General features: G+C 37.6%; 1 protein-coding gene across 5 annotated transcripts in view; it reads left to right on the top strand.

Annotated features, from left to right (window-relative positions):
* The window catches only part of COL24A1 (collagen type XXIV alpha 1 chain), a 151,896-nt gene that overhangs the window by 36,312 nt on the left and 96,165 nt on the right, over positions 1–19,419 (top strand). For all 5 annotated transcript variants that reach the window (XR_007507118.1, XM_049809387.1, XM_049809386.1 and 2 more), the window contains exons 8-14: positions 2,865–2,909; positions 5,199–5,252; positions 6,470–6,514; positions 8,717–8,770; positions 9,472–9,516; positions 14,591–14,644; positions 17,193–17,237. Coding sequence is in view for 4 of the 5 variants with exons in the window: in XM_049809387.1 (XP_049665344.1) it covers positions 2,865–2,909; positions 5,199–5,252; positions 6,470–6,514; positions 8,717–8,770; positions 9,472–9,516; positions 14,591–14,644; positions 17,193–17,237 (342 nt within the window). In the remaining variant the exon portion in view is untranslated. The remainder of the gene's footprint in view (positions 1–2,864; positions 2,910–5,198; positions 5,253–6,469; positions 6,515–8,716; positions 8,771–9,471; positions 9,517–14,590; positions 14,645–17,192; positions 17,238–19,419) is intronic.

The following is a 19,419-nucleotide window of genomic DNA, read 5'->3' as shown; positions in this document are numbered from 1 at the left end:
ATGCTAGACTTACCCTGTGCCCAGAAATTTTTTTTTTCCTGCACTTTTGAAAGACTAGTATCTCTCTGTAGCTGACAGTTGTAGCATTAGGTATAACAACTCACCTACTGATTTTTAGAGGTTACAGAAAATTCTTGGCTTTCTAGCAAAGTTGCTGGTGTTATGCCAGATGTATTTTAATAACAAATGCATAGAAATTCTAATAAAGCACAACGGGCACCAGTAAGATGGAAGGATTTGGCTTGAACAGTTCTTGCTGTTATGATTTAACATCTACATTTTCTATATACAGACTTCACTCAGTCTGAGTCCCCCTGTGCTAGGCATATGGTAGAAGTCAGACATTTAAACTTGCTATGAAGTCTTTTCTGAGCTGTATTAGTTGGCAGTAAAGATTTTTCTCTCACGCAGACCAAAGTATTCTTGCAGCTTGCTGTGTTTTTGAAATGTGCTCGAAGGCTGTATTGCTGTAGTTGGAAGCGTCAAACCTTTCTCTTCCACACTGAGCTTTTAAATCAGAGTGTTAATCTTCATTAGAAATTGGGAGATACTGCATTTTGCAAACCAGTGCATGTGAACTTGTATTCTTCTTGTTTACTTTCATTTTAGCTCAGAGCAAGCTTGGTCTTAATTTACATGGGTAAGCTCAAGAATACAACCCAAACTAATAAAAACCTAAGAATTTTGAGGATTAGCTAAGTTACAGGAAAGGAAACCCTTATGTCAAAACTCTCACTTTGGAATTATATTAATTTTAGCATGGTTTAGCTTCATTCCCAATCAGCATTAAGTGAGTTTTAATAAATTAAGGCCATATTAACTCTGAATAAGAATATGGGCATGCTACTCTAAAATATGAGTTCAGAGCAGTTTTCCTCCGGCAGAAGTAAGGTGCTGTTGTGTAGAAACATGCACACCAGTATCAGTCCTCCTTCTTCATCTCACAGTTCCTTGTGTGCCTTCTTTTGAGACTGTCCATGCAGGTGTTCATCAGCTAAACTGACCCACTTTGAAACTAAATCATGATAAATTTCTTTTTGAGTGTTTCTGTATATAGCAGCATTTGCTTTCCTTTCCTCCTTGTACAGACATAATAAACTACTGAAAGATCTCTTCTAGCAACACCTTCTTTAGTTGATCATTTAAGCATAGGAGAGGATAAAATTCTGAAATGGATAAAACACATGAAATACAGAGTGGGCTGGGACTGTAAAACTATATGGCTTTCTGAGGCACATTTTGAAAGCTAAAGATGAGTTACCAGCTTATGCTGGCATGTTTAGTTCTGCTTTAGCAATTCAGTAAAAAATTTGGGTTTAGGCATGCATTAATATAGTAAATTGGGATATTTCATATTAACTGGTTTGTCCAAGATCAGCTTCTGGCTACCTGTGCTACAGATTTATTTTTTTTCCCCGACAGCAATGCAGACCTGCTTCCTTAGATGCAAGATAACATATATAAATTATTTAAACTTAAGCTGTGGGAGAAGATTGAATCCAGAATACATTCTAATTTTGCAAACTGGCAATGCACTCTGTGTGATTAGCAAAATGAAAGGACACACCTGCTGTGTTGGGTTTTGAGAAAATGAGGCCTTTGGGTTTCTTAATGAGTACATATCTTTTGGATCAAGATTCCTCAAGCAAGCCTATAATAGCAAAATTGCAAATTCTGAAGCCTTACAGATGTCATTCTCTTCTATTGTCTAAAATTATCACCAAGCCAAATCATTCCATCTTTTAATCTTGTATATGATAATAAAATTAATTTCATGCAGAAATACTCTTGTGGTCACACAGAAGCTGTTCCAAAACTTTCGGATACCTGATCTGGTGAAATCAGTCGCAGAATTCCTTCTTGTTACAGTGGGTCTCAAGTCTCTCCTGACTAATGACTATCATCGTGCTGCAAGGCAGCCAGATGTTTGACATCAGCCAAGACACTCCTGCTACTCAGTCAATGTCTTTGAGGCCAATTTTATGATAGATTTCTATCCAGAATAAGGATTGTTTTGGTCTTTCTCTTTCAAACTGCAGCTTTTGGAACTTCCGTATTCCCAGTACCTCTTGCAAGGGATGTGGAGACCAGACACTTGGCTTCTGCATCAATCATACAACTGTTAAGCCTCCTTTTTAGGCCAGCTTGTCTGTGTATGTTTAGTACAGTGTAAAGACAGCCAAGAAGATTCCCCTTTCATGTGTACCAATGCAGATGGCAGGTTCCAGCTCTATTTTTAATTCTTTTTTTCTTTAAGTGCTAAAATATGCATGAAATGGTCAATGCACAGGGAGTAAAGTTTGACAGCTTCATGATTCCAGCACCGTTTCTGGGATGAGGAACAGGCTATTCTCTTTACCAATATAAATTCCATAATATAAGGGCTGGAATTTCTTCTATGTTAATTTTAAGAAGAGATATCATGCATACTGGAAGGTCTGTCTGTCTTGAGAGTTTCCTAGAATAGTCTGGGATGACCCTCTACTTATACCCCTCCTCTGAACTGCCTTGTTCAGAAACGACATCTTGACAAGGCTTTGGAACGGGGAAATGCACCCTACCAAATCCAATTCTTCAGTTTCAGCAGTAACTGGTGAAAGCATCCCATGTACTCATTTGTTGAAAAGAGTACAAGTCTGGAACTGTCTTTAAGCATGCTGATATCTTGAAATTGTCTTAACTGCCATGAAGATTTCTTACTCCTCTAACTCAGCTTTCATATGAGTTGCTAAATGTAAACCATACTAATGCTCCAGGCAAACAAGTTTGGATAATTTTATTCTTGATAAAGGGAGATTGGAGTAGGGAAAAAAGGTCCATTTTGTGTGTTTAACTCTATCACATATCTGTTTCTTTACCTGTAGGGTCTTAAGGGTTATCTGGGACTGCGAGGGCCACAGGGTGAGCAGGTAAGTGATGAAAGCACAGTACGCTATACCATACAGATGAACAATTGAGGACAGAAGAATGCGTAATCCAATATAAGTGTTCAATATAAGCAATCAGTGTAAATTACTGACTGCTTAAGGAAATACTTGATAGTTCCTGACCAAGAATTCAGCCTAATTAGAGATCAGTGTGGTAAAAAATGGTCTAAATGAAATGGTAAAGACCAGCTTGTTTTTCTTCAACTACCACACTGGCTTAGCAGAGGTTGGTGTAAAATTCTTGTTAGAGGCACAGTTTGGATTCTGTCAAAACCTCTACGGATTTAATGCATTTTGAATCTCCTAGCATGTAGAAAATGAAATGGTTATTCAGTGCTTTTTCTCACTTCCATGTCAGTTCAAGAAGCAATCTGAATGGTAAGCTTCAAAGACCTCCAAGTGCTGATGCGTCTTGTTAACGTTAATGAAACTCCTAATGGCAGAATAGATGGAAGCATGAGTCTCCTTTTGGATGACTGAAAGGGAAACTGTGATGGTAACAGATGATAGACACCCGAAGGGAGATGGAAACTCATGAATATCATCCGTGACTTTAATGAGTTTTGTACACAAATCTGAACTGAATGAGTGGTGATGTTTATTATAGGTCCACAGGCATTTTTTGGTGATGACTATAATTTAGCAGTGAGATAGAGATAGCCAGTGAAAAAAAAAAAGTCAGTCAACATCAGAAGTGTGTCTCAATCTTTGAAGATGTTACAGGTGAAAGGTAACCAGTTAGTCACCACGGAGGGGAAAAAGTGAAGCTTCCATTGAAAAGTAATTCTGCTCATTATTCATGCAATCAAGCATATAGTTCCTTTGAAGGCAATTCATGTTCAAGAACACGAAAACTGGTGATGTGCAACTGTTTGATATCTCAGTGTTCTCATACTGCTGCTGTAAATATTTTCCTTTGTTATTATCACTTAAAAGTTATGTCAGAGTATTTTCTAAGAGAACACTTTGGATGAGAGAGTTCTATTTTGCACGTAGTTTTTACTGCTGGTATTTTCAGGCCTGGCTAGTGAAGGTGATGAGTTAGACCAGTTACTTGTCATCTGTAGCACATACCTGTGTTTGTAGTTTTTAGAAGCTTGTACAGCGAGGACAGACATTCCTCTGAATTTGTGAATTGTGGAACTCCTTGAACAGCTGGTAACAAAGGAAAAGTTTTAAAAGATAAGTTGTAAATGCAATGATTCTACTGCTTTTTTAGTTTTTTCATATATGCATATTTTGAGGTACAGCTGTGCCAAAATAGGAGACCATGGATCCTAGTTCCATGACAGAACATCTGTCAGAAGATGAATCACTACCGGTTGAAAGCAGGTGACAGAAGCATTTCAGTGGCAGCTCATTTAAACAAAAAATACTGCAACCCCTTTTTGCATCTGCACTCCTGAGTTCTGCTTCCTAAGACTGCTGTTTCACCATAAATCAACTGTGAACAGCTCGGAGAGGAAGTTCTCATCCGTTGCTATGGTAACACTGACATATGACAGTGGGTGGAATGGTCAGGCTGGGAGAGTGTCCAACTAACGGACTTGGCTTGTTTAAAATGAAATTAATTGAACAGAGGTAGGTGGAGCTTCCTATGTTTTGGTGGTGGGACCATGGCATTTGGAACCACTTCAGAAAAGCACATTTTTCTGAAAATAAACAGTCAGATGCGCAGTTGTTAAGTAGTAAAACAACAACAAAAATTACCTGGATTTGATTAGGAGGAGGAAGATGGAGAGAAGTTCTATACATTCATGACTGATCTGGTACTATATTGACCTGATTCTGAAATAAACAAAAATATTTGTCTTTATAAGGACACAAGGATTCTTCTTTAATGAAGCATTTAACACATCTGTTCTAATACAGCTGAGACCACCGCAGTTATTTCATTAGAAGGACCCGTCTCCTATAGTCCTCCTCAATTACTTTTTATAAATAGCATCTATGTTTTTAGTGTGGAAATAAGGGGTGTGTTGTTGTATTTCACAATCTTAGACTACTCTTCTTGTAATGCTTTTTAAAGCACATGTAACTGAAATTGGTGGAGTTACTTCTGTGTGATGAGTAAATTTTAGGGTGTTGCTGTGTAGCTTGCTTAAAAAGCAATTCTTCCATGAGCTTAAGCTGTGTCATATGACTGGATATTAAGAGACATGATAAAACAAATAAACTCCAAAGCATGACATTAAAGCTGTTTGTCGTTTCTTTCCTTTTTTTTTTTAATTTTTTTTTTTTTAATTTTTCCCTACCTCTTTTTCCACTTAGGGAATTCCAGGAATGGCTGGCAATATTGGGGCAGTTGGTTACCCTGGCAGGCAGGTGCAGTAACTATACTAATGTCTTTGCAGTTTGGGGGGTTTTTTCATTTGTTCTGTTTAAAAATACCATCTTAACTCTTTTAGAGCTACTAATAGTATAACTGTATTTGTTGTGTCCTGTCACTTATTGTTGAAAGAAACCTCTTTCACGCGAAGTGCCCTTTAGGTAATGTTGAGTCTCGTGGCTTTTAAACTTGGATGGGTTAGATGCAGTAATGCTGTACCTTTCTGGAATACGAAAATGACATTACCAAAGTACTGAATGTCCAAACACTTTATGCTCCTTCATAAGCCTCTTGTGGTTCTATGTGTTTTATCTTCTTCATATTTCAAGTCCAGAAACAATAGGAAACTGCCTGTTGTAGTATAGTTCCTCCTGATTTTCACCAATGCATTTACTTCGCTGCTGAAACTATTTCTTCAGCCCTTTAAGGAAACAGAACATTAAAAGATTTTTTTTTTTCCCATTCAGATATTTGAGAAGGAGAACCAATAAAGCCAGAAAGCAGCTCTCTATAAAAACAAGCACCTATATAAATATTTATTTTATTTTTTTAAATTTACATATAAGCTAACAGATACCTCAGTCCAGTAAAACAAGTAAGAAGTATTCATTCAAAAAAGTAGAAGTATTCATTATTTTCCCTATATAAAGGTATATGAGCCAAATTCAACAATTGACTTTGTGGTTTTGTGTCTGCTTAAAGGGTGAATTTGACCAAATACTTCAGTGTTTTATTGGGTTAGGTTTGTAATGGCTATATATTTTAAAATTGCATTACAATATTTTATATAGTAGTGGATGATAACATGTTTGTGTTGAATCACATAGAATGTTTAGGGCATTTGGACTACGTATGCTAATCTGACATTAGATTTAAAATACTTGGAAATGTGTCCCAATATAGAAGTTTATGAAAAATCCGGTGAAATTATGTCACTGTAATGCCAGATCACTGAGTCTGGAAAAAAATTTCCTCCCAGAAGAAATAATTTTAATGTAAAGGAAGTTTCAGTCATTGTCTAAGTTCAGCCATGAATTAATGGGAGACCTTTCTGAACATGCTCCCAGGGGACTGCTTGATTACACCCTCTTCAATCCTAATCATTTTAAGGATGTGTTGCCAGTTTACAGTTAACAAATGCTGTTACAGTTCTTTTAAGTAGAGCATATCTGGTTGTTTAAAATGAAGTACAACTCATGTCTTTTTGTAATAGGGCTTAGCTGGACCAGAAGGTAACCCAGGTCCTAAAGGTGTAAGAGTAAGTAAGCATTTTAAGCATTTTGGCATGCGTGTCTATTTTTACCCATACAGTAGATAAGAAAGGGATGAGGAATTTCATTCAGCTCTGCCAGTTGTATGCCCACTGAACTGCTCTGTCCTTACAGAACCTACAAGTGAGAAAACATAGTGTTTCTTTCAAAGTATATGTGAGGATTTAATTTTTTTTCCATGGTGAGCAACAGAGAGCAGTCTTCCATTGTTGCCCTTCCTCGCACTTGGAATGCATGTAGGCAAGAGAAAGAAAGCAATAGTGAATATGGGGGTGAGAGCTGGGAGTGAAGAGGAACGGACATTTCCTGCCTGAAGCATTATTTCCATAATGGAAGCTGTCAAGAAGGGAGACATACCTGGCATTTGCAATCTGTAACAGCTTCAGAAGTTGATAAAGGGAAACCATCTTGTCACATAAAAAACATAAAAGTGAACTTGAGATTTTAGAATGATTCAGCTGTAGTCGTGTATAATCCAGGGACTGAAGGCTCTTAATGCTTTGCTGATTCAGGGTTTGCTTTTGATTATTCTTGGAGGTAAAGTAGGTTGGCTTTTTTCTGGTTTTGTTTGGTTTATATTTTGTGGGTTTTTAATAGGCACATGTACATGCCTATACATGCTTGTGTGTGTATAAGTATTTTTTCAGACTGTCTCTCACCATCAGGCAGTAGACATGGGTTTCCAGAAACTTGCATGTTGCTGGTTCTGCCTAGGATTTGAAGGAGCCTTTTGCTAGATGTTTTCAGGCCTTCAGTTTGTGTTGTACAGGTTGCTGAGCAGTGTGTTGTGTTCTCAAGTATCTATTAAAATAATCTTATTGTGTTGCTAGATTTGCTTTTGTCCTGTTGGTTTTTTTTGTCTTTTTTTTTTTTTTTTAATGTAGTTACTAAAAGCCTTTACCTGCAGCAGCTTCTTAAACATATGTCTGGTTTTGGGGGGTGGGGTGTTTTAATGTCAGTTTTCATTACAGTGATGGGAAAAATTAGTTCATCAGGACCAAGTGCCAACAGATATTGCACCCTCAGGGATTGTATCTTTTACATTTCTTCGGTTTATTTTTGCTCAGATTCTCAATGCATTTTGTCTCGTTCTCCTCTCAACCGACAAGACATTAAGTGATCCCAGTCACTTCCTGAGAAGTTGTTACTACTCTGTATACACAAAACTAAAAATGGCCAACATATGAGTAATTTTAGGGAAAAACACCTGTCAGGTCTTAAGGCTAAGTCCTGTATATGAATTCTACAAGCAACTTCAAATAAAAATGATGACACAGCCTGTTGAGACATACTACTGTGCCATGGAGGCGCATGGAAACATGATTCAAAGTATCTTTAGAGCTTTAAGTTTAGAACATTCCTACAATCTAACTATACTCTGCTTCTCAGCTGTTTTAAGAAGCTGTAGAAAAAAGAATTGCCTTTGTTTTCCTTACTTTCATTAGGCTGGATGACAAGATGGGCACTATCTTTCATAATTTAAAAAAAAAAAAAAAAAAAAAAAAGGCAACCCAAATCATTACAATCGGAGGACATGGGGGGGGGGGGGGGGAAGATGAAAGCAAGGGCTTCTTTTTTAGTAACTAATAATAATTATGTTCCAATCTCAGTCTGAATCTGGTAGTGCAGAATCCATCTCTACTACTATTTTTGTAAATTGTACTATCATTTCTGCTGAGTCAGCTTGTCCATACAATGCATTATATGATAGGATTGTTTTCTGACTTTCTGAGAGGAAGGTGGGAAAGAAATGCATTGTGACTGAACTTTAAGAAAAACATTCTGCTTATGACATCCAGACTTTCTAGGACTGTTGCATATAGCGGTGATCACACAGTGCTATTAAAGATGAGAACATGTTTTCTGATTTATTTCATACATCAGGTTAACTTCAGCTTTTTCGTATTTCATTTATTCTAATAAATAAGGTCTCTGATGCAACTTTTATTGGAACACTTTCTTAGTACTTCTTTATTAAATGATTCTGTACCCTTATAATAGGAAATTGTTTTTGGTCTTGGTTAGAGAGTAAATTCTAGTCATGTTTAAGTTTATTGAGCTTCACTGGTGATTTCAAATGAGCATGAATTTAATCCCTGGATCTTGAACCCACAGCTGGCCAATACTAAAGGACAAGCAGTGTTGGTGGGAAGCAGCCTTGTAATCAAGAATTGTTCTTATGTTTTTAGGGTTTCATTGGACCTCCAGGTGTGGCAGGACAACCAGGACCTGAAGGAGAAAGGGTAGGTTTAATAGAAAATTAATAAGATATTGTTGTGTGGGTGGTAATGCAATATATGTTAGAATGGGAATGGAGAAAATGTACAAGGTACAGGTATTCATTTGAGTCTTTGTCTAAAAGCAGAACTGATATGGACAAAATTAAATAAATAGGTCATATCTGATTAGTGTAATCAATGAAATGTACTGGTGCTAAAGTTAGGTAGGGAGCAGCTGTAAATTATTGTTTGCATTTAATCTAGAGCTTCAAGGATTAGAAGTATTTTTTTTCTTACTACCAAGGTCCATAATGAGTAGTTTTCATTGAAGCAATCTTGTTCAGTCAATAATTAATATTTGTCATTTGTCAGATTATGTTTATAATAAAACCAGCCATGGAAGTCTTAATCTCCGTCACTCTGTGCTTGAGCTTTTTCTTGCTTCTCTTGCGCACAAAGGATGTCTGGCCATGTACCTTGATGGAAGCAGGCTATGGCCCTTCTTCATAGCGGTTCTGATGTGGCCACAGTAAACATAAGCAAAACTTGTGTTTCTGCCCCTCTCTTAAAGGACATTGTCTGTATGATTCTTTGCTCAAATTTTTTTTTTTTTTAATGGTGCTTCCTCTCACACGGACTTTTCCAATCAAATGCAGGTTTAATTACTTGAACTTAAGCTATTGAAGAAAAGAAAACCTACTTATGATGGGTTATTTCTTTCTCAGGGCATCCCAGGCTTCCGTGGAAAAAGAGGTCCCAAAGGGAGACAGGTAATGCTTCTGACACTTGTTACAATTTCTGCTGCCAATGTAAATGCACCTGTAATTCACTCTCTAACTGTAATTAGCTGAAAAATTAGTTGGTTTTTTTTCCCATAGATGACTTTCTATCGTTTCCAGTTAGTACTTTGCAGTACTGCAAATTCTGTGCAGGTTATGACTACTAGATCATCTGAAGTGATGAAGACTTAACACGATGAGCCTTGTGGCTGGCTACTGATAGCAGCTACTTCTTCTGATGACAGAAACGCATAAATATATTATGTAAAATTAGTGTTAGCACAAGGTATAGATATGATGCAAGTTTCGTAAGTCTGATTTTGGTGTTGGTCTGAATGCAAATCAGCTGCTTCTAATGTCTGATGTTTCTGGACTATGGTAAATTAAACCTGTCCTCTACTTAACATATATTTCTACAGCTGAGAATAAACACAAATCTGCCAAGTATACATTATCAAGGTTTACATATTTCCTGTGGTGTATCTTCAATGCCAAGTGTTTTGTTTTCTGCTGCAGCCTTATTATTTTAGGTCTTTGAAGCTATCCAGGAGTTCCCAATTTTAACTTGCTTGTGGTTTGAGATTAGAAACTGTGATAGCATTCTCCAGTTGTTCACTCGGTTGTGATCAGCAGTTCAGATGACTTTCATCTAGCATGTTGAATAAGCTTGTTCAGCAGTGCCGATGTGATTACTATTGTTTGGCCCTTGATGTATGCTATGAAAGTTATGGAGGATTCCATTTAATTATGTTTTGTTTTCTATGTGATCTAACACTAGCCAAAAAAGGCACTAGCTTTCAACAGAATTCCTTTTGATGTAAAGAAAGGCAAGCAGAGTGTCATTAAATTGATATTCTGCTCTTTCTGAAGCTGCTATCAAATTGTTAAGGTATAAAATAAAAGTAAGATTCTGTTTTTTAATTATTCAGCTGGCAGGACAGGGTGCTTCGTTGACCATATTGTAGTTTGCTTATAATTTGAATAAAATGATACTTTGTGCATCTGAGTGTTGGGCAAGAAGGGGTCTGTGCCATCAGTACTTTGCAATAGTTGGCAGTGGGTTTGCTGGTGAGTCACATGCAGCATTTAAGAAGGAGAATCTGGACGGAAAGCAAAGCCTTGTGCTCAGTGTGGAAAAGGAAGAGGAGGTGACAGAAGGGTACTCTGAAAACATGTTTTGCATTATAATCTCATTCTCAGTGGCAGGTTTCACTGAGGCTTCTGATTGCCAGTGTAGTAGTTTGTTTCAATCCATAACAGTTGGTGCTGTGCATGCTGTGGTAAGCAGGTATTTTTCATTTACAATAAGAGCACAACTTCTATCAGTGCCAGGCTATGGTCTGGTAAGGACTTTTATTTATATAAATCAATTCAGAGAGGTTTCCCATAAGTGACAGAGCACCAGAAGCACCTCTGCACAATGTCCATGATTACCTTCATTGAGTACTGATTCCTTTGTAATGTTGTCATTTCCTCAATCCTAAGGTTCATTCCAAATCCTCTCTATGATCTATAAAGTACTTATTTTACTAAAGGCTACTAATATAGGGACCAAATCAGGAGGGCAGTCGCATGGGAACTTGGCTTGAAGTACTTTGCTGGATCACAAGCTTAGAGAATGTGTATTATTTTAACCCCAGACAATGATAGCTGTGATGACAACGTTTTTCAACACCGGAGTTAACAATATTGGTGCTTTGGGGCAGGGCACAGTCACTAAAGGGAATTTGGCATGGGAATTGCATAGTGCCTGAAGTCAGGCTCCTCACCTTGTGTTCTAGGATGCAGCTTATTTCTTTGGACAAAAGTTGTCTCAATAATAATAGGGGGGAAAAAACCCTGTCTGACTGGCAGAGATCCTTCTGAAAGAAAACAGATCCCAAATATGATCTCATTTTTGGAAGGTAATATTGAAGTATAAGGAAGGTGGATCGTACAAGGAACTGTACACTTCAAAATGCTACTACTTAGCAAGTATATTGAATAGTTATTCATATTTGTAACATCTCTGGAATATCTGAAATGGAGCAAAATATTCAATTACTGAAATCTCTATTGTGAAGATTATAGAATGAATTTGAGATTAGTTTTGCATACGATACGCTTTAAAGAAAATATTTCATAGTAAAAGTATACGTATTCAATTTCTCTCCATTGTATGCTTGTAATATGAAATTTGGCTAGTTTTGCAGTATTTCTAATCATCGTCCTTTTAGTATGATGCATAGTGCTTTTACTTACATGTATAGTTTGACCACATCTGAGGGAATGTTTTTACATAGTTTTCTTCTATATGGGATTAGTTACAACCAGCGATCAATGTGACAGAACAGACCTTGTTAAATTATACCAAGAATTTATTAATCAGGTCCATTGTAACTGTAAAAACAGTTCAGGCTCTGTTTTATATTAAAATTATGCAGAGTTGTCCTTTGTGTGCTTTATGGTAATGTTAAATGTTAATATTGATGTAATAAACCACTTGTTGCACAGTGGTATTATTATATTACATCCAATTTTAGACTTTTCTGCCTGTTCTCCTATGTTGCATTTTCCTTTCATTTTTCTACTTACTAAGATAGTTTTATCGGCATCAGTTAGAAGACACATGCTATTGAGAGTGGGATTATGATGACTGTGGGTAATCTGTCCCTTTCATAATTTGTGCAATGCTGCATTCCTGCTGTATATAAACCATCATCTGTGACCTGCATGTATAATCTGGTGGCTGGTAAAACTGTCCCATTGTGTCCTCCATTTCACTTTTGATGCCTCATTTGTGTGTTTTTAAAAAAAAAATCATATTCATGTGTGTTATGGCAATTCTGCCTCTTCCAACACCTACCAATGGTAGGCAGTACAACCAAAATATTATACTGTTAAGGAAAGGGTAGTAAATTAATCTTTGTCTACATCCTATCAGCTGGTAGCTTTTAACAACATAGGCACTGTGAAATACCCACTTGCATGTGTGAAATTTTACAGTACATTTTCAGAGTTGTGCAAAAATTTGGCCAATGGTGTACAGATTGAGAATCAATGAAATCTGCTTTATTGACCATTAACCTATGAACCTCTACTGTTTAAATGATAAGACAGTAATGATATAAAGAGCTGTACTGTCAGATCTTACAATTATGGCTATAGATTCTTATTTGTGAGTTCCATGATCAGATCCTGAATAAAAATTTCATTGTTGTGAGAGGTGTTTCTATCTTTTGCTTTCCTGAATTTGCAGGAGAATGCAGAAAAAAACTCCAACCAAAATCAACCCTAAAGATGCTACAGGGAGTGTTAAGCATGTCTCGGATTAATTCACAATGTCATGCATTATGATGGGAGTTAAGAGCCTATTACGTTGTTTCAACATACTCTTTTAGCACTGTGTATGTGTATATATATATAGGTACACATTAAAAGTTGCCTTAACTTTTATAGAATTTTAGTTTAAGTTATTACTAAAGCCAAATATGGCTTAAGCAGTGCTTAAACTACTTTGATTTATGATATGATTTTTCTACCTCCTTGCCACAGTTTTATTTTGTCTTTCTGACTGCTGTTTGTATAATATTGTATGATGATGCATATCCTCCGTTCCATTAAGGAAAGACACTGCTATACTAAGTCCTGAGCTGGACAGCTATGTGGATGTCTTCCAAACAAGGTAGATTACAAAGGCCAAATTAATTGTACCTTTGACCTGCAGCAGGTTTGAACAGTCTTACAGAGGTGAAAGGTTAATGCCTCAAAGTACTGTTCCTGACACACAGAGAGGGGTAAAAAGACATTCAAACACTGAAAAGCCAAAGAAGAGTATTTCACGTAAAAATTATTGTAAAGATGGAATTTGCTGCTTTTCCCCATGGAGATGGACTAGTAATGCCCTGGTGCTTTGTGGCTGATTTCTTCAGGTCAATGCACTTCTCGGTTATCTCAGTACTCTAATACTGTGCGAGACTTTTCAGTTCCAGGAAAAGTCTCTTTCCTGTGAGCACCTTAGCTTGGATTTCCTCCAGGCAGGATCCCTTTCCAGCTTGGTATTTTGCAAATTTCATGATAGGCTTTTCTATGGACCTTGCAATATAATTAAAGAGGATTTTGACTTCTCTGTAGATCTGTGCTCCATCCTTTCTCCTAATTTTATACAGTGATAGGAATCATGAAAATATTGCATGGTGCTGTTTCAAACTAATAGCATAAGTTAGCTATTAGCTTCATGTGGCTCTTCCAGAGAAACAGTGAGATCTGGCTGGCAATAGTACACTGAAAAAATTAACTTAAAAAAACCAAACCAAAAACCAAATCACTTTTCCTGAGCAACTCATGTGCTTCTGCATGGGCAACATCAGAAAAGCAAAACAATCTGCAAAACCCTGAGAGGAAGCAAGAAAGGTTAGAGCTAGTGAAGTGGTGGATTTCCATTTCATTTTGCTTCTTGAGCAAGAAATGGAAATTCTGTTTTAAGCTTCAACGCCTGACTTGGCCAGGCAGATTTCTTCCCTGTCCTGATAATCCAGTCTCTGAAGTCAAAACTGATAAAATGAATGAGGCTTTTCTATGTCTTGCTTGAGTTATTGTTTCAGTCTCTAGATGCAGACTAAGGCAAGTGCTCACATTAAGGACAGTGTTGTGCCAGAAAGATGAAAAATTTGATTTCTAATGAACATGTGTCACGCTGAGACTGCAACCATTAATATTTGGGGAAGAGTAAGAAGAGAACAAAAGACAGATGTTTAATGAATGCTGTAGGTAACAGGAAAAAAAATATTTGAAGTGAAAATACTAAATAGGAAAAGAGACTCCAAGAAAACAATTCAAGTAATACTTGTTTAATACTGCTCTTAAAGCATTCAGTCATCTGATTTTAGGAGACAAACAAATACCACTATACTATTCTATTAATTTGAACTGTGCAGCTGAAACTTTCTGCTTCTCCCACTCCTCCATCTCTCTCCCTGAATCCACTTGCTGATGTCCTAATTTCTAATACCTATAGGTATTCAGTGTTCAGACCAACCTTAATGTCTTGGATAATAAAGAACAAGCATTCTCTCTTTTGCTTTAGGGGTTTCCAGGTGACTTTGGAAATAGAGGCCCCCCTGGTCCAGATGGGAATCCTGTAAGTATCAAATTGTGTGTTGATTAATATGGTAAAATTGGTACCACTCAACATTAACTCTCCTCCCAAATGGAAAGGAGACTTTTGCATCAAAAGCAATGTCTTGAAGTCCACTGGAAAATTTTGGACTGTTACTTTTCCATGGAAATTGCTAGGATAGTACTGTAATAAGCAGTGGTATAAAAAAGAAAGAAAAGAACCAGAAAGCTGCTGAGAGAGCACAGTTGCCACTGCTGCATGTGCTGACTACCTTGAGAATCAGATGTCTTGCTGCCCTCATTGCATTACTGATGAATGTTTTGTCTTCAGAAATTCTTGCATTGGATATGACTTTGCGTTGTTTATTTAAACCATTATTCTAAGATCACCTTAACAAAATGGGATTCTGCATGCATGCCAAAACCCCAGCTTTCATATGCTTATGCATTTGATAGTTGATTTCATCCTTTGAACTGTTACTGAATACAATTATGCTAGTATGTCATTTAGTGCGTTATAATCAGTATGATAACAGCTTTGTCCTTGGCAGTGTGTGCAGGCTAAAATGCTCTCATGGTATGGTATTCAAACTGTGGCACAGTCATGTCGCTTCACTGGCTGCCCTCAAAGGAGCTTTGCTGTCTTGCAGTATTTGTAGGGAAACTCTGGCTGCAGACTCTAAACTCGGGTTTCCTTTGATATGAGAAATCAGTGAAAGGGCTTTGGGCCAGACAAGGGAACAGTGATAAGTGCTGGGCAAAAGAGCAGCTGATTTGAATCTGCTTTTATTGTTGGATTCTCCTTTGGAAACTGCTGTCAGTTTGTGTCTAAAGGTTGTTCTGATACGGACCAGAGTCAGCAACTGGGCAGAAATGGTCTCTTTTTGAAGGCCTATCCTTTCCTGACACCCATCTTAGAAACTTATTTTAGAAAAGCTTACATGATTTTTGCTGGTGGGTTATCAACGTCTGGTGTCAGCATTTTGGAACATAGAAAAAATATATTTTGCATTTCTGGTCCCTGAGGCAAAGGTCCCCTTGTGGGAATGCCAGGTGATGTCAGTATGGTACTTTTCATCTTGAAAGCCCTCCGAGGGTTTGTGAGTGTCACCAGCTGCTTTGCAAATGATACAAAAAGGTTAGTTCTTCCTTCCCCTCCCGGCACTCCCAAGTCTCCCTCCATTCCTGATAAAGCAGATATTGTCTTTCCACAAGATCTGCAGAACAACAGTAGGTTAATAGAATCAAGCTCAGAAGGCCTGGATCTGAAATTACAGACTTGGGCTTTACAAAGAAGCTTGGTTTAATGCATGCATTTGCAAACGAGTTCCTTCTAATCTGCCAAGACAGCTGCTGATCTTACTGCCTTCACAGACAGGCAGCAACTCCTCTCTCCTCCTCCCCCAAAACTCACCCTACAGGGCTTGTTCAGGCAAGGGGCCAGAGCTGCAGCTGCAGGGGGCTGCAATGCTAACGGGATATTTACAGAGCCTGTTCGTGAGCTGGCAGTGGAGAGTGGGGGCTGCCTGGGAGGCCTGTGGTGGCAGGAACTTGAAGGGAAGACATTTCTCCCCATGTGCTGACTTGACACTAATGACATTTGTCTCCATGCCTAATTTCTTCTGCTTAACAGAGTAATGCCATTCTTCATTTCCACAACACCCTTTCAATCCTCTGAGGATGTCAGTCTGCCTTGGAGGATTTTGCTAGAGCATTTGACTTCCTCTGTGGTTAGTTTGGAGCAGGTTGGAGAAGGTGTATAGGCACCGGAGGAAGGAGGAGAGCATGAAGGTGTTCTCTGTGCCATGCCCAGCAGGCAGGCCTGGTTGGACAGCTTCAGAAAAGGGCTCACATTTGCTTGCATAAAAATTCCCCTTCACTATGGGTGCCGATGGGCTCCAGCGAACCCTATGTATGATATCCATTGAGTAGCAGGTCCCAGGTGTTGGGACAGTTTGCGCGAAGCAGGCTGACCTGGAGGGCTGTAATACCCCTTTCACGCAGGGCAAAGAGACTTGGCAACTTTTTTCCCATGGTGTTCAGATTTTAGCCTCTGCTTGAGTGCAACAGAGGCAGTAGTAGAGTACAGTTGAATTTGTTACTTCTACATAAAGTACAAACACTGTAGTTTGTATCAAGAAACAATTTTTCATAGAGTTTGAGACCTTGAGACCAAATTTTCATAGAGACCTTTAATTTGCAAAGGTCTTTCTATGGACTGAGCCAGTGTTCTGTATATCTTTCAAAAGAATCCTAATAAATTCTTGAAGTGTCTTTTTTCCACCCCCAAAAAATAGTTTTCCTTCTTCCCGCTTTAAGTATCATGGTAACAAATCTCATATTCTTTAGTAATGCAGGAATGATTTAATGATGCAAATATCTTGAAATCTAATTCCACAATCAGGGATTTTACTAAGCATGTGCCCCTATACAGTGATAAGGTGTCATTCTTCAGGAACTCTCTAAAAATCCCAGCTGACTTGCTTTGCAGATCATGTTTGTTTACCTTATCACTGGGAATTTTGTAAAATAGTAAAGTTCAGATAATCTAAAATTAATTTTCTTTGAAGGGAATCGTTGGTGGTGTTGGTCCTCCTGGATTTCCAGGACTAAGAGTGAGTATGCTTTTATTACTTACTTTGATACGGCTTCATTAGAATATTTGTCTTGTCTGTTTGTGAAATAATAAAAACAAACATAAGAATCCAGGGATTTAAACAAATTTTGTTTTAGTTAGTCATGATTTTAATTAAAATCACTCTCAAAACTGCTGTCATGTTGCTGGTATGGAGTACTTCTATATTTGGTTTGAATTTCTGTGCTTATTTCTGATCTGGTGTGTCTGGGTTTTTTCTTCAAAATAGCCAAGTCTGCTAGTTTATACCCCTAAAGTTAGTGTCACTTTTTCAAAAAGTGCGATACTTTCAAACATTTTAACATCCACAGCCTTCATTCATTCCTGTATATGGCTACCAAATTCTAAGTAGAATTAAGTCCTAAGCAATATTACTTTATCTTGTATACAGTATCATATTCTTTTTTTTTTACATTTTTAGAATAAGGTTGTGATGCTCATTATGGAGTTGTAAGCTGTAGTTGTATAAATACAGCTGTGCCAGAGAAGTTCTGTGACATGAATGAGCCCTGCAGGTGGTGGGAAAGACCGATACTTTCATACTGTGTAGTCTTACTCCCTTATTTTAAGTAATTAATGTTTTTACTGACCAAAGACATGGTTTTGATTCTTGATATTGGCTCAGTCAAGGCTGGCTACCCAGCCGTGTTCATAGTTCATAACGTGTGGGAGAAAATAGCATGTTTACACTTGAATTAAGAAAGCCATGATTTGATTGTCTCCAGTGTTGGCTTTTTTTTGTTGTTTTTTTTGTATCTGGAGATCTGAAACATTCTTGATAAGTTTGTTAGTTTACACTGATGGTCATCTAACTTTTATTTTGAAGTATGACAGTTGAGTTCCATTATTATTATTATCTTTTTAATGGTATCTTCGTAACAAAAATATTCCTGTAAGTCATCCCTTGCTGCCTGATGGGGATTGTTATGGCATTGCTATTGTGAAGACACACAAGCTTGGTCAAGGAACCTCTGTGGCTTCCAGCCTTCATCACGCAAACATGACTCATAGCGTTCTTGTCAGTTGACATATTTGAGCCAATTGAACCACTCATGAGACTAGAGGCTGCACTCTTGAGAATTTGCTTTGAATTATAGTTTGCTTTTCTTTCTCACATGACCATCTTTGGAATTTTATCTCAAGGATTTTGATAATTGTACAAATGTTTCTGAGGTTTTTTTTAAAAAGCCTACCTGCTAAAAAGGTAGGTACTGATTATTTTGATTAAATCTTGGTCAGCAGTTTAGCCCTTCCTAGAACCCATGAGCATAAATATTTGCATGGTCAAAGCTCCATTTGTCATGTTGCCGAGTTGCAGTCACTTACACAGAGAGTCTGAGTATCAGTAATTTTTTGTGAAATACAGTAATTATTTTCAACCACCAGTCCAAAACCTTTGCCACTTGTACATAGCTTTCATTATGGTTATATTTTGGCTATTTCTTGGAAAAAAAAATTAAATTGATGGCATACTTAAATTTTGACCAGCATGAAGTCAATAATTGTTTTGCCTGTGAACCCCATTTAAGTGGCCTGCTATCTCTTGTTTATACATGGGACACTTCTGCACAATTCCAGCTGTGTAAAAGAGCACTGATTATGTGCCCATGTGCTCTACATAATTTGTATTCAAAGGAAAGACAAGAAAGTAAAGCATAGAAACTGAAACTGACATTTCTTTCTTCATTATGTACAATTGCTAAGCTAATTCTTCCTGTGTGTAGTTTTTAGTTTTGCCATGTGACAATTTGGGACAGGACTTTTACAGGGAGTGCACTGATATTCACATCTTTTGTTGGAATTAGAGTTTGACCCCCAGAACTGTTGGAAACATCATCTGCTGCAGCTCCATTTGACTGCAAAGAATTAGGAGTCTTGCATGGAGCAGAGAGCTCCTTTGACCTCTACACTTGTGTGTTTGCAGCTGAGGTGTATGTATATATGCTGAAAAACAATGACACTTTTGGAGGCAGAAATAATTTTGCAGATGAGCTTCTGGTCTTAAAAGAGTTTAGTGCTTGGGATGACAAATACATGAACAAAAGTATCTGTGGACAAGTGCTTATGATGTAGAAATGCAGCTCCATAACGGTAGGATCATTGTACATCCTTCCAACAGCTTAATAGATCTTATGGATATATTAGGGTGTTTTTAAAGGTGT

The sequence above is a fragment of the Accipiter gentilis genome, chromosome 8, assembly GCF_929443795.1.
Source record: "Accipiter gentilis chromosome 8, bAccGen1.1, whole genome shotgun sequence".
NCBI classification, from domain to species: domain Eukaryota; kingdom Metazoa; phylum Chordata; class Aves; order Accipitriformes; family Accipitridae; genus Astur; species Astur gentilis.
This window is presented reverse-complemented; position numbering and strand designations above follow the sequence as displayed.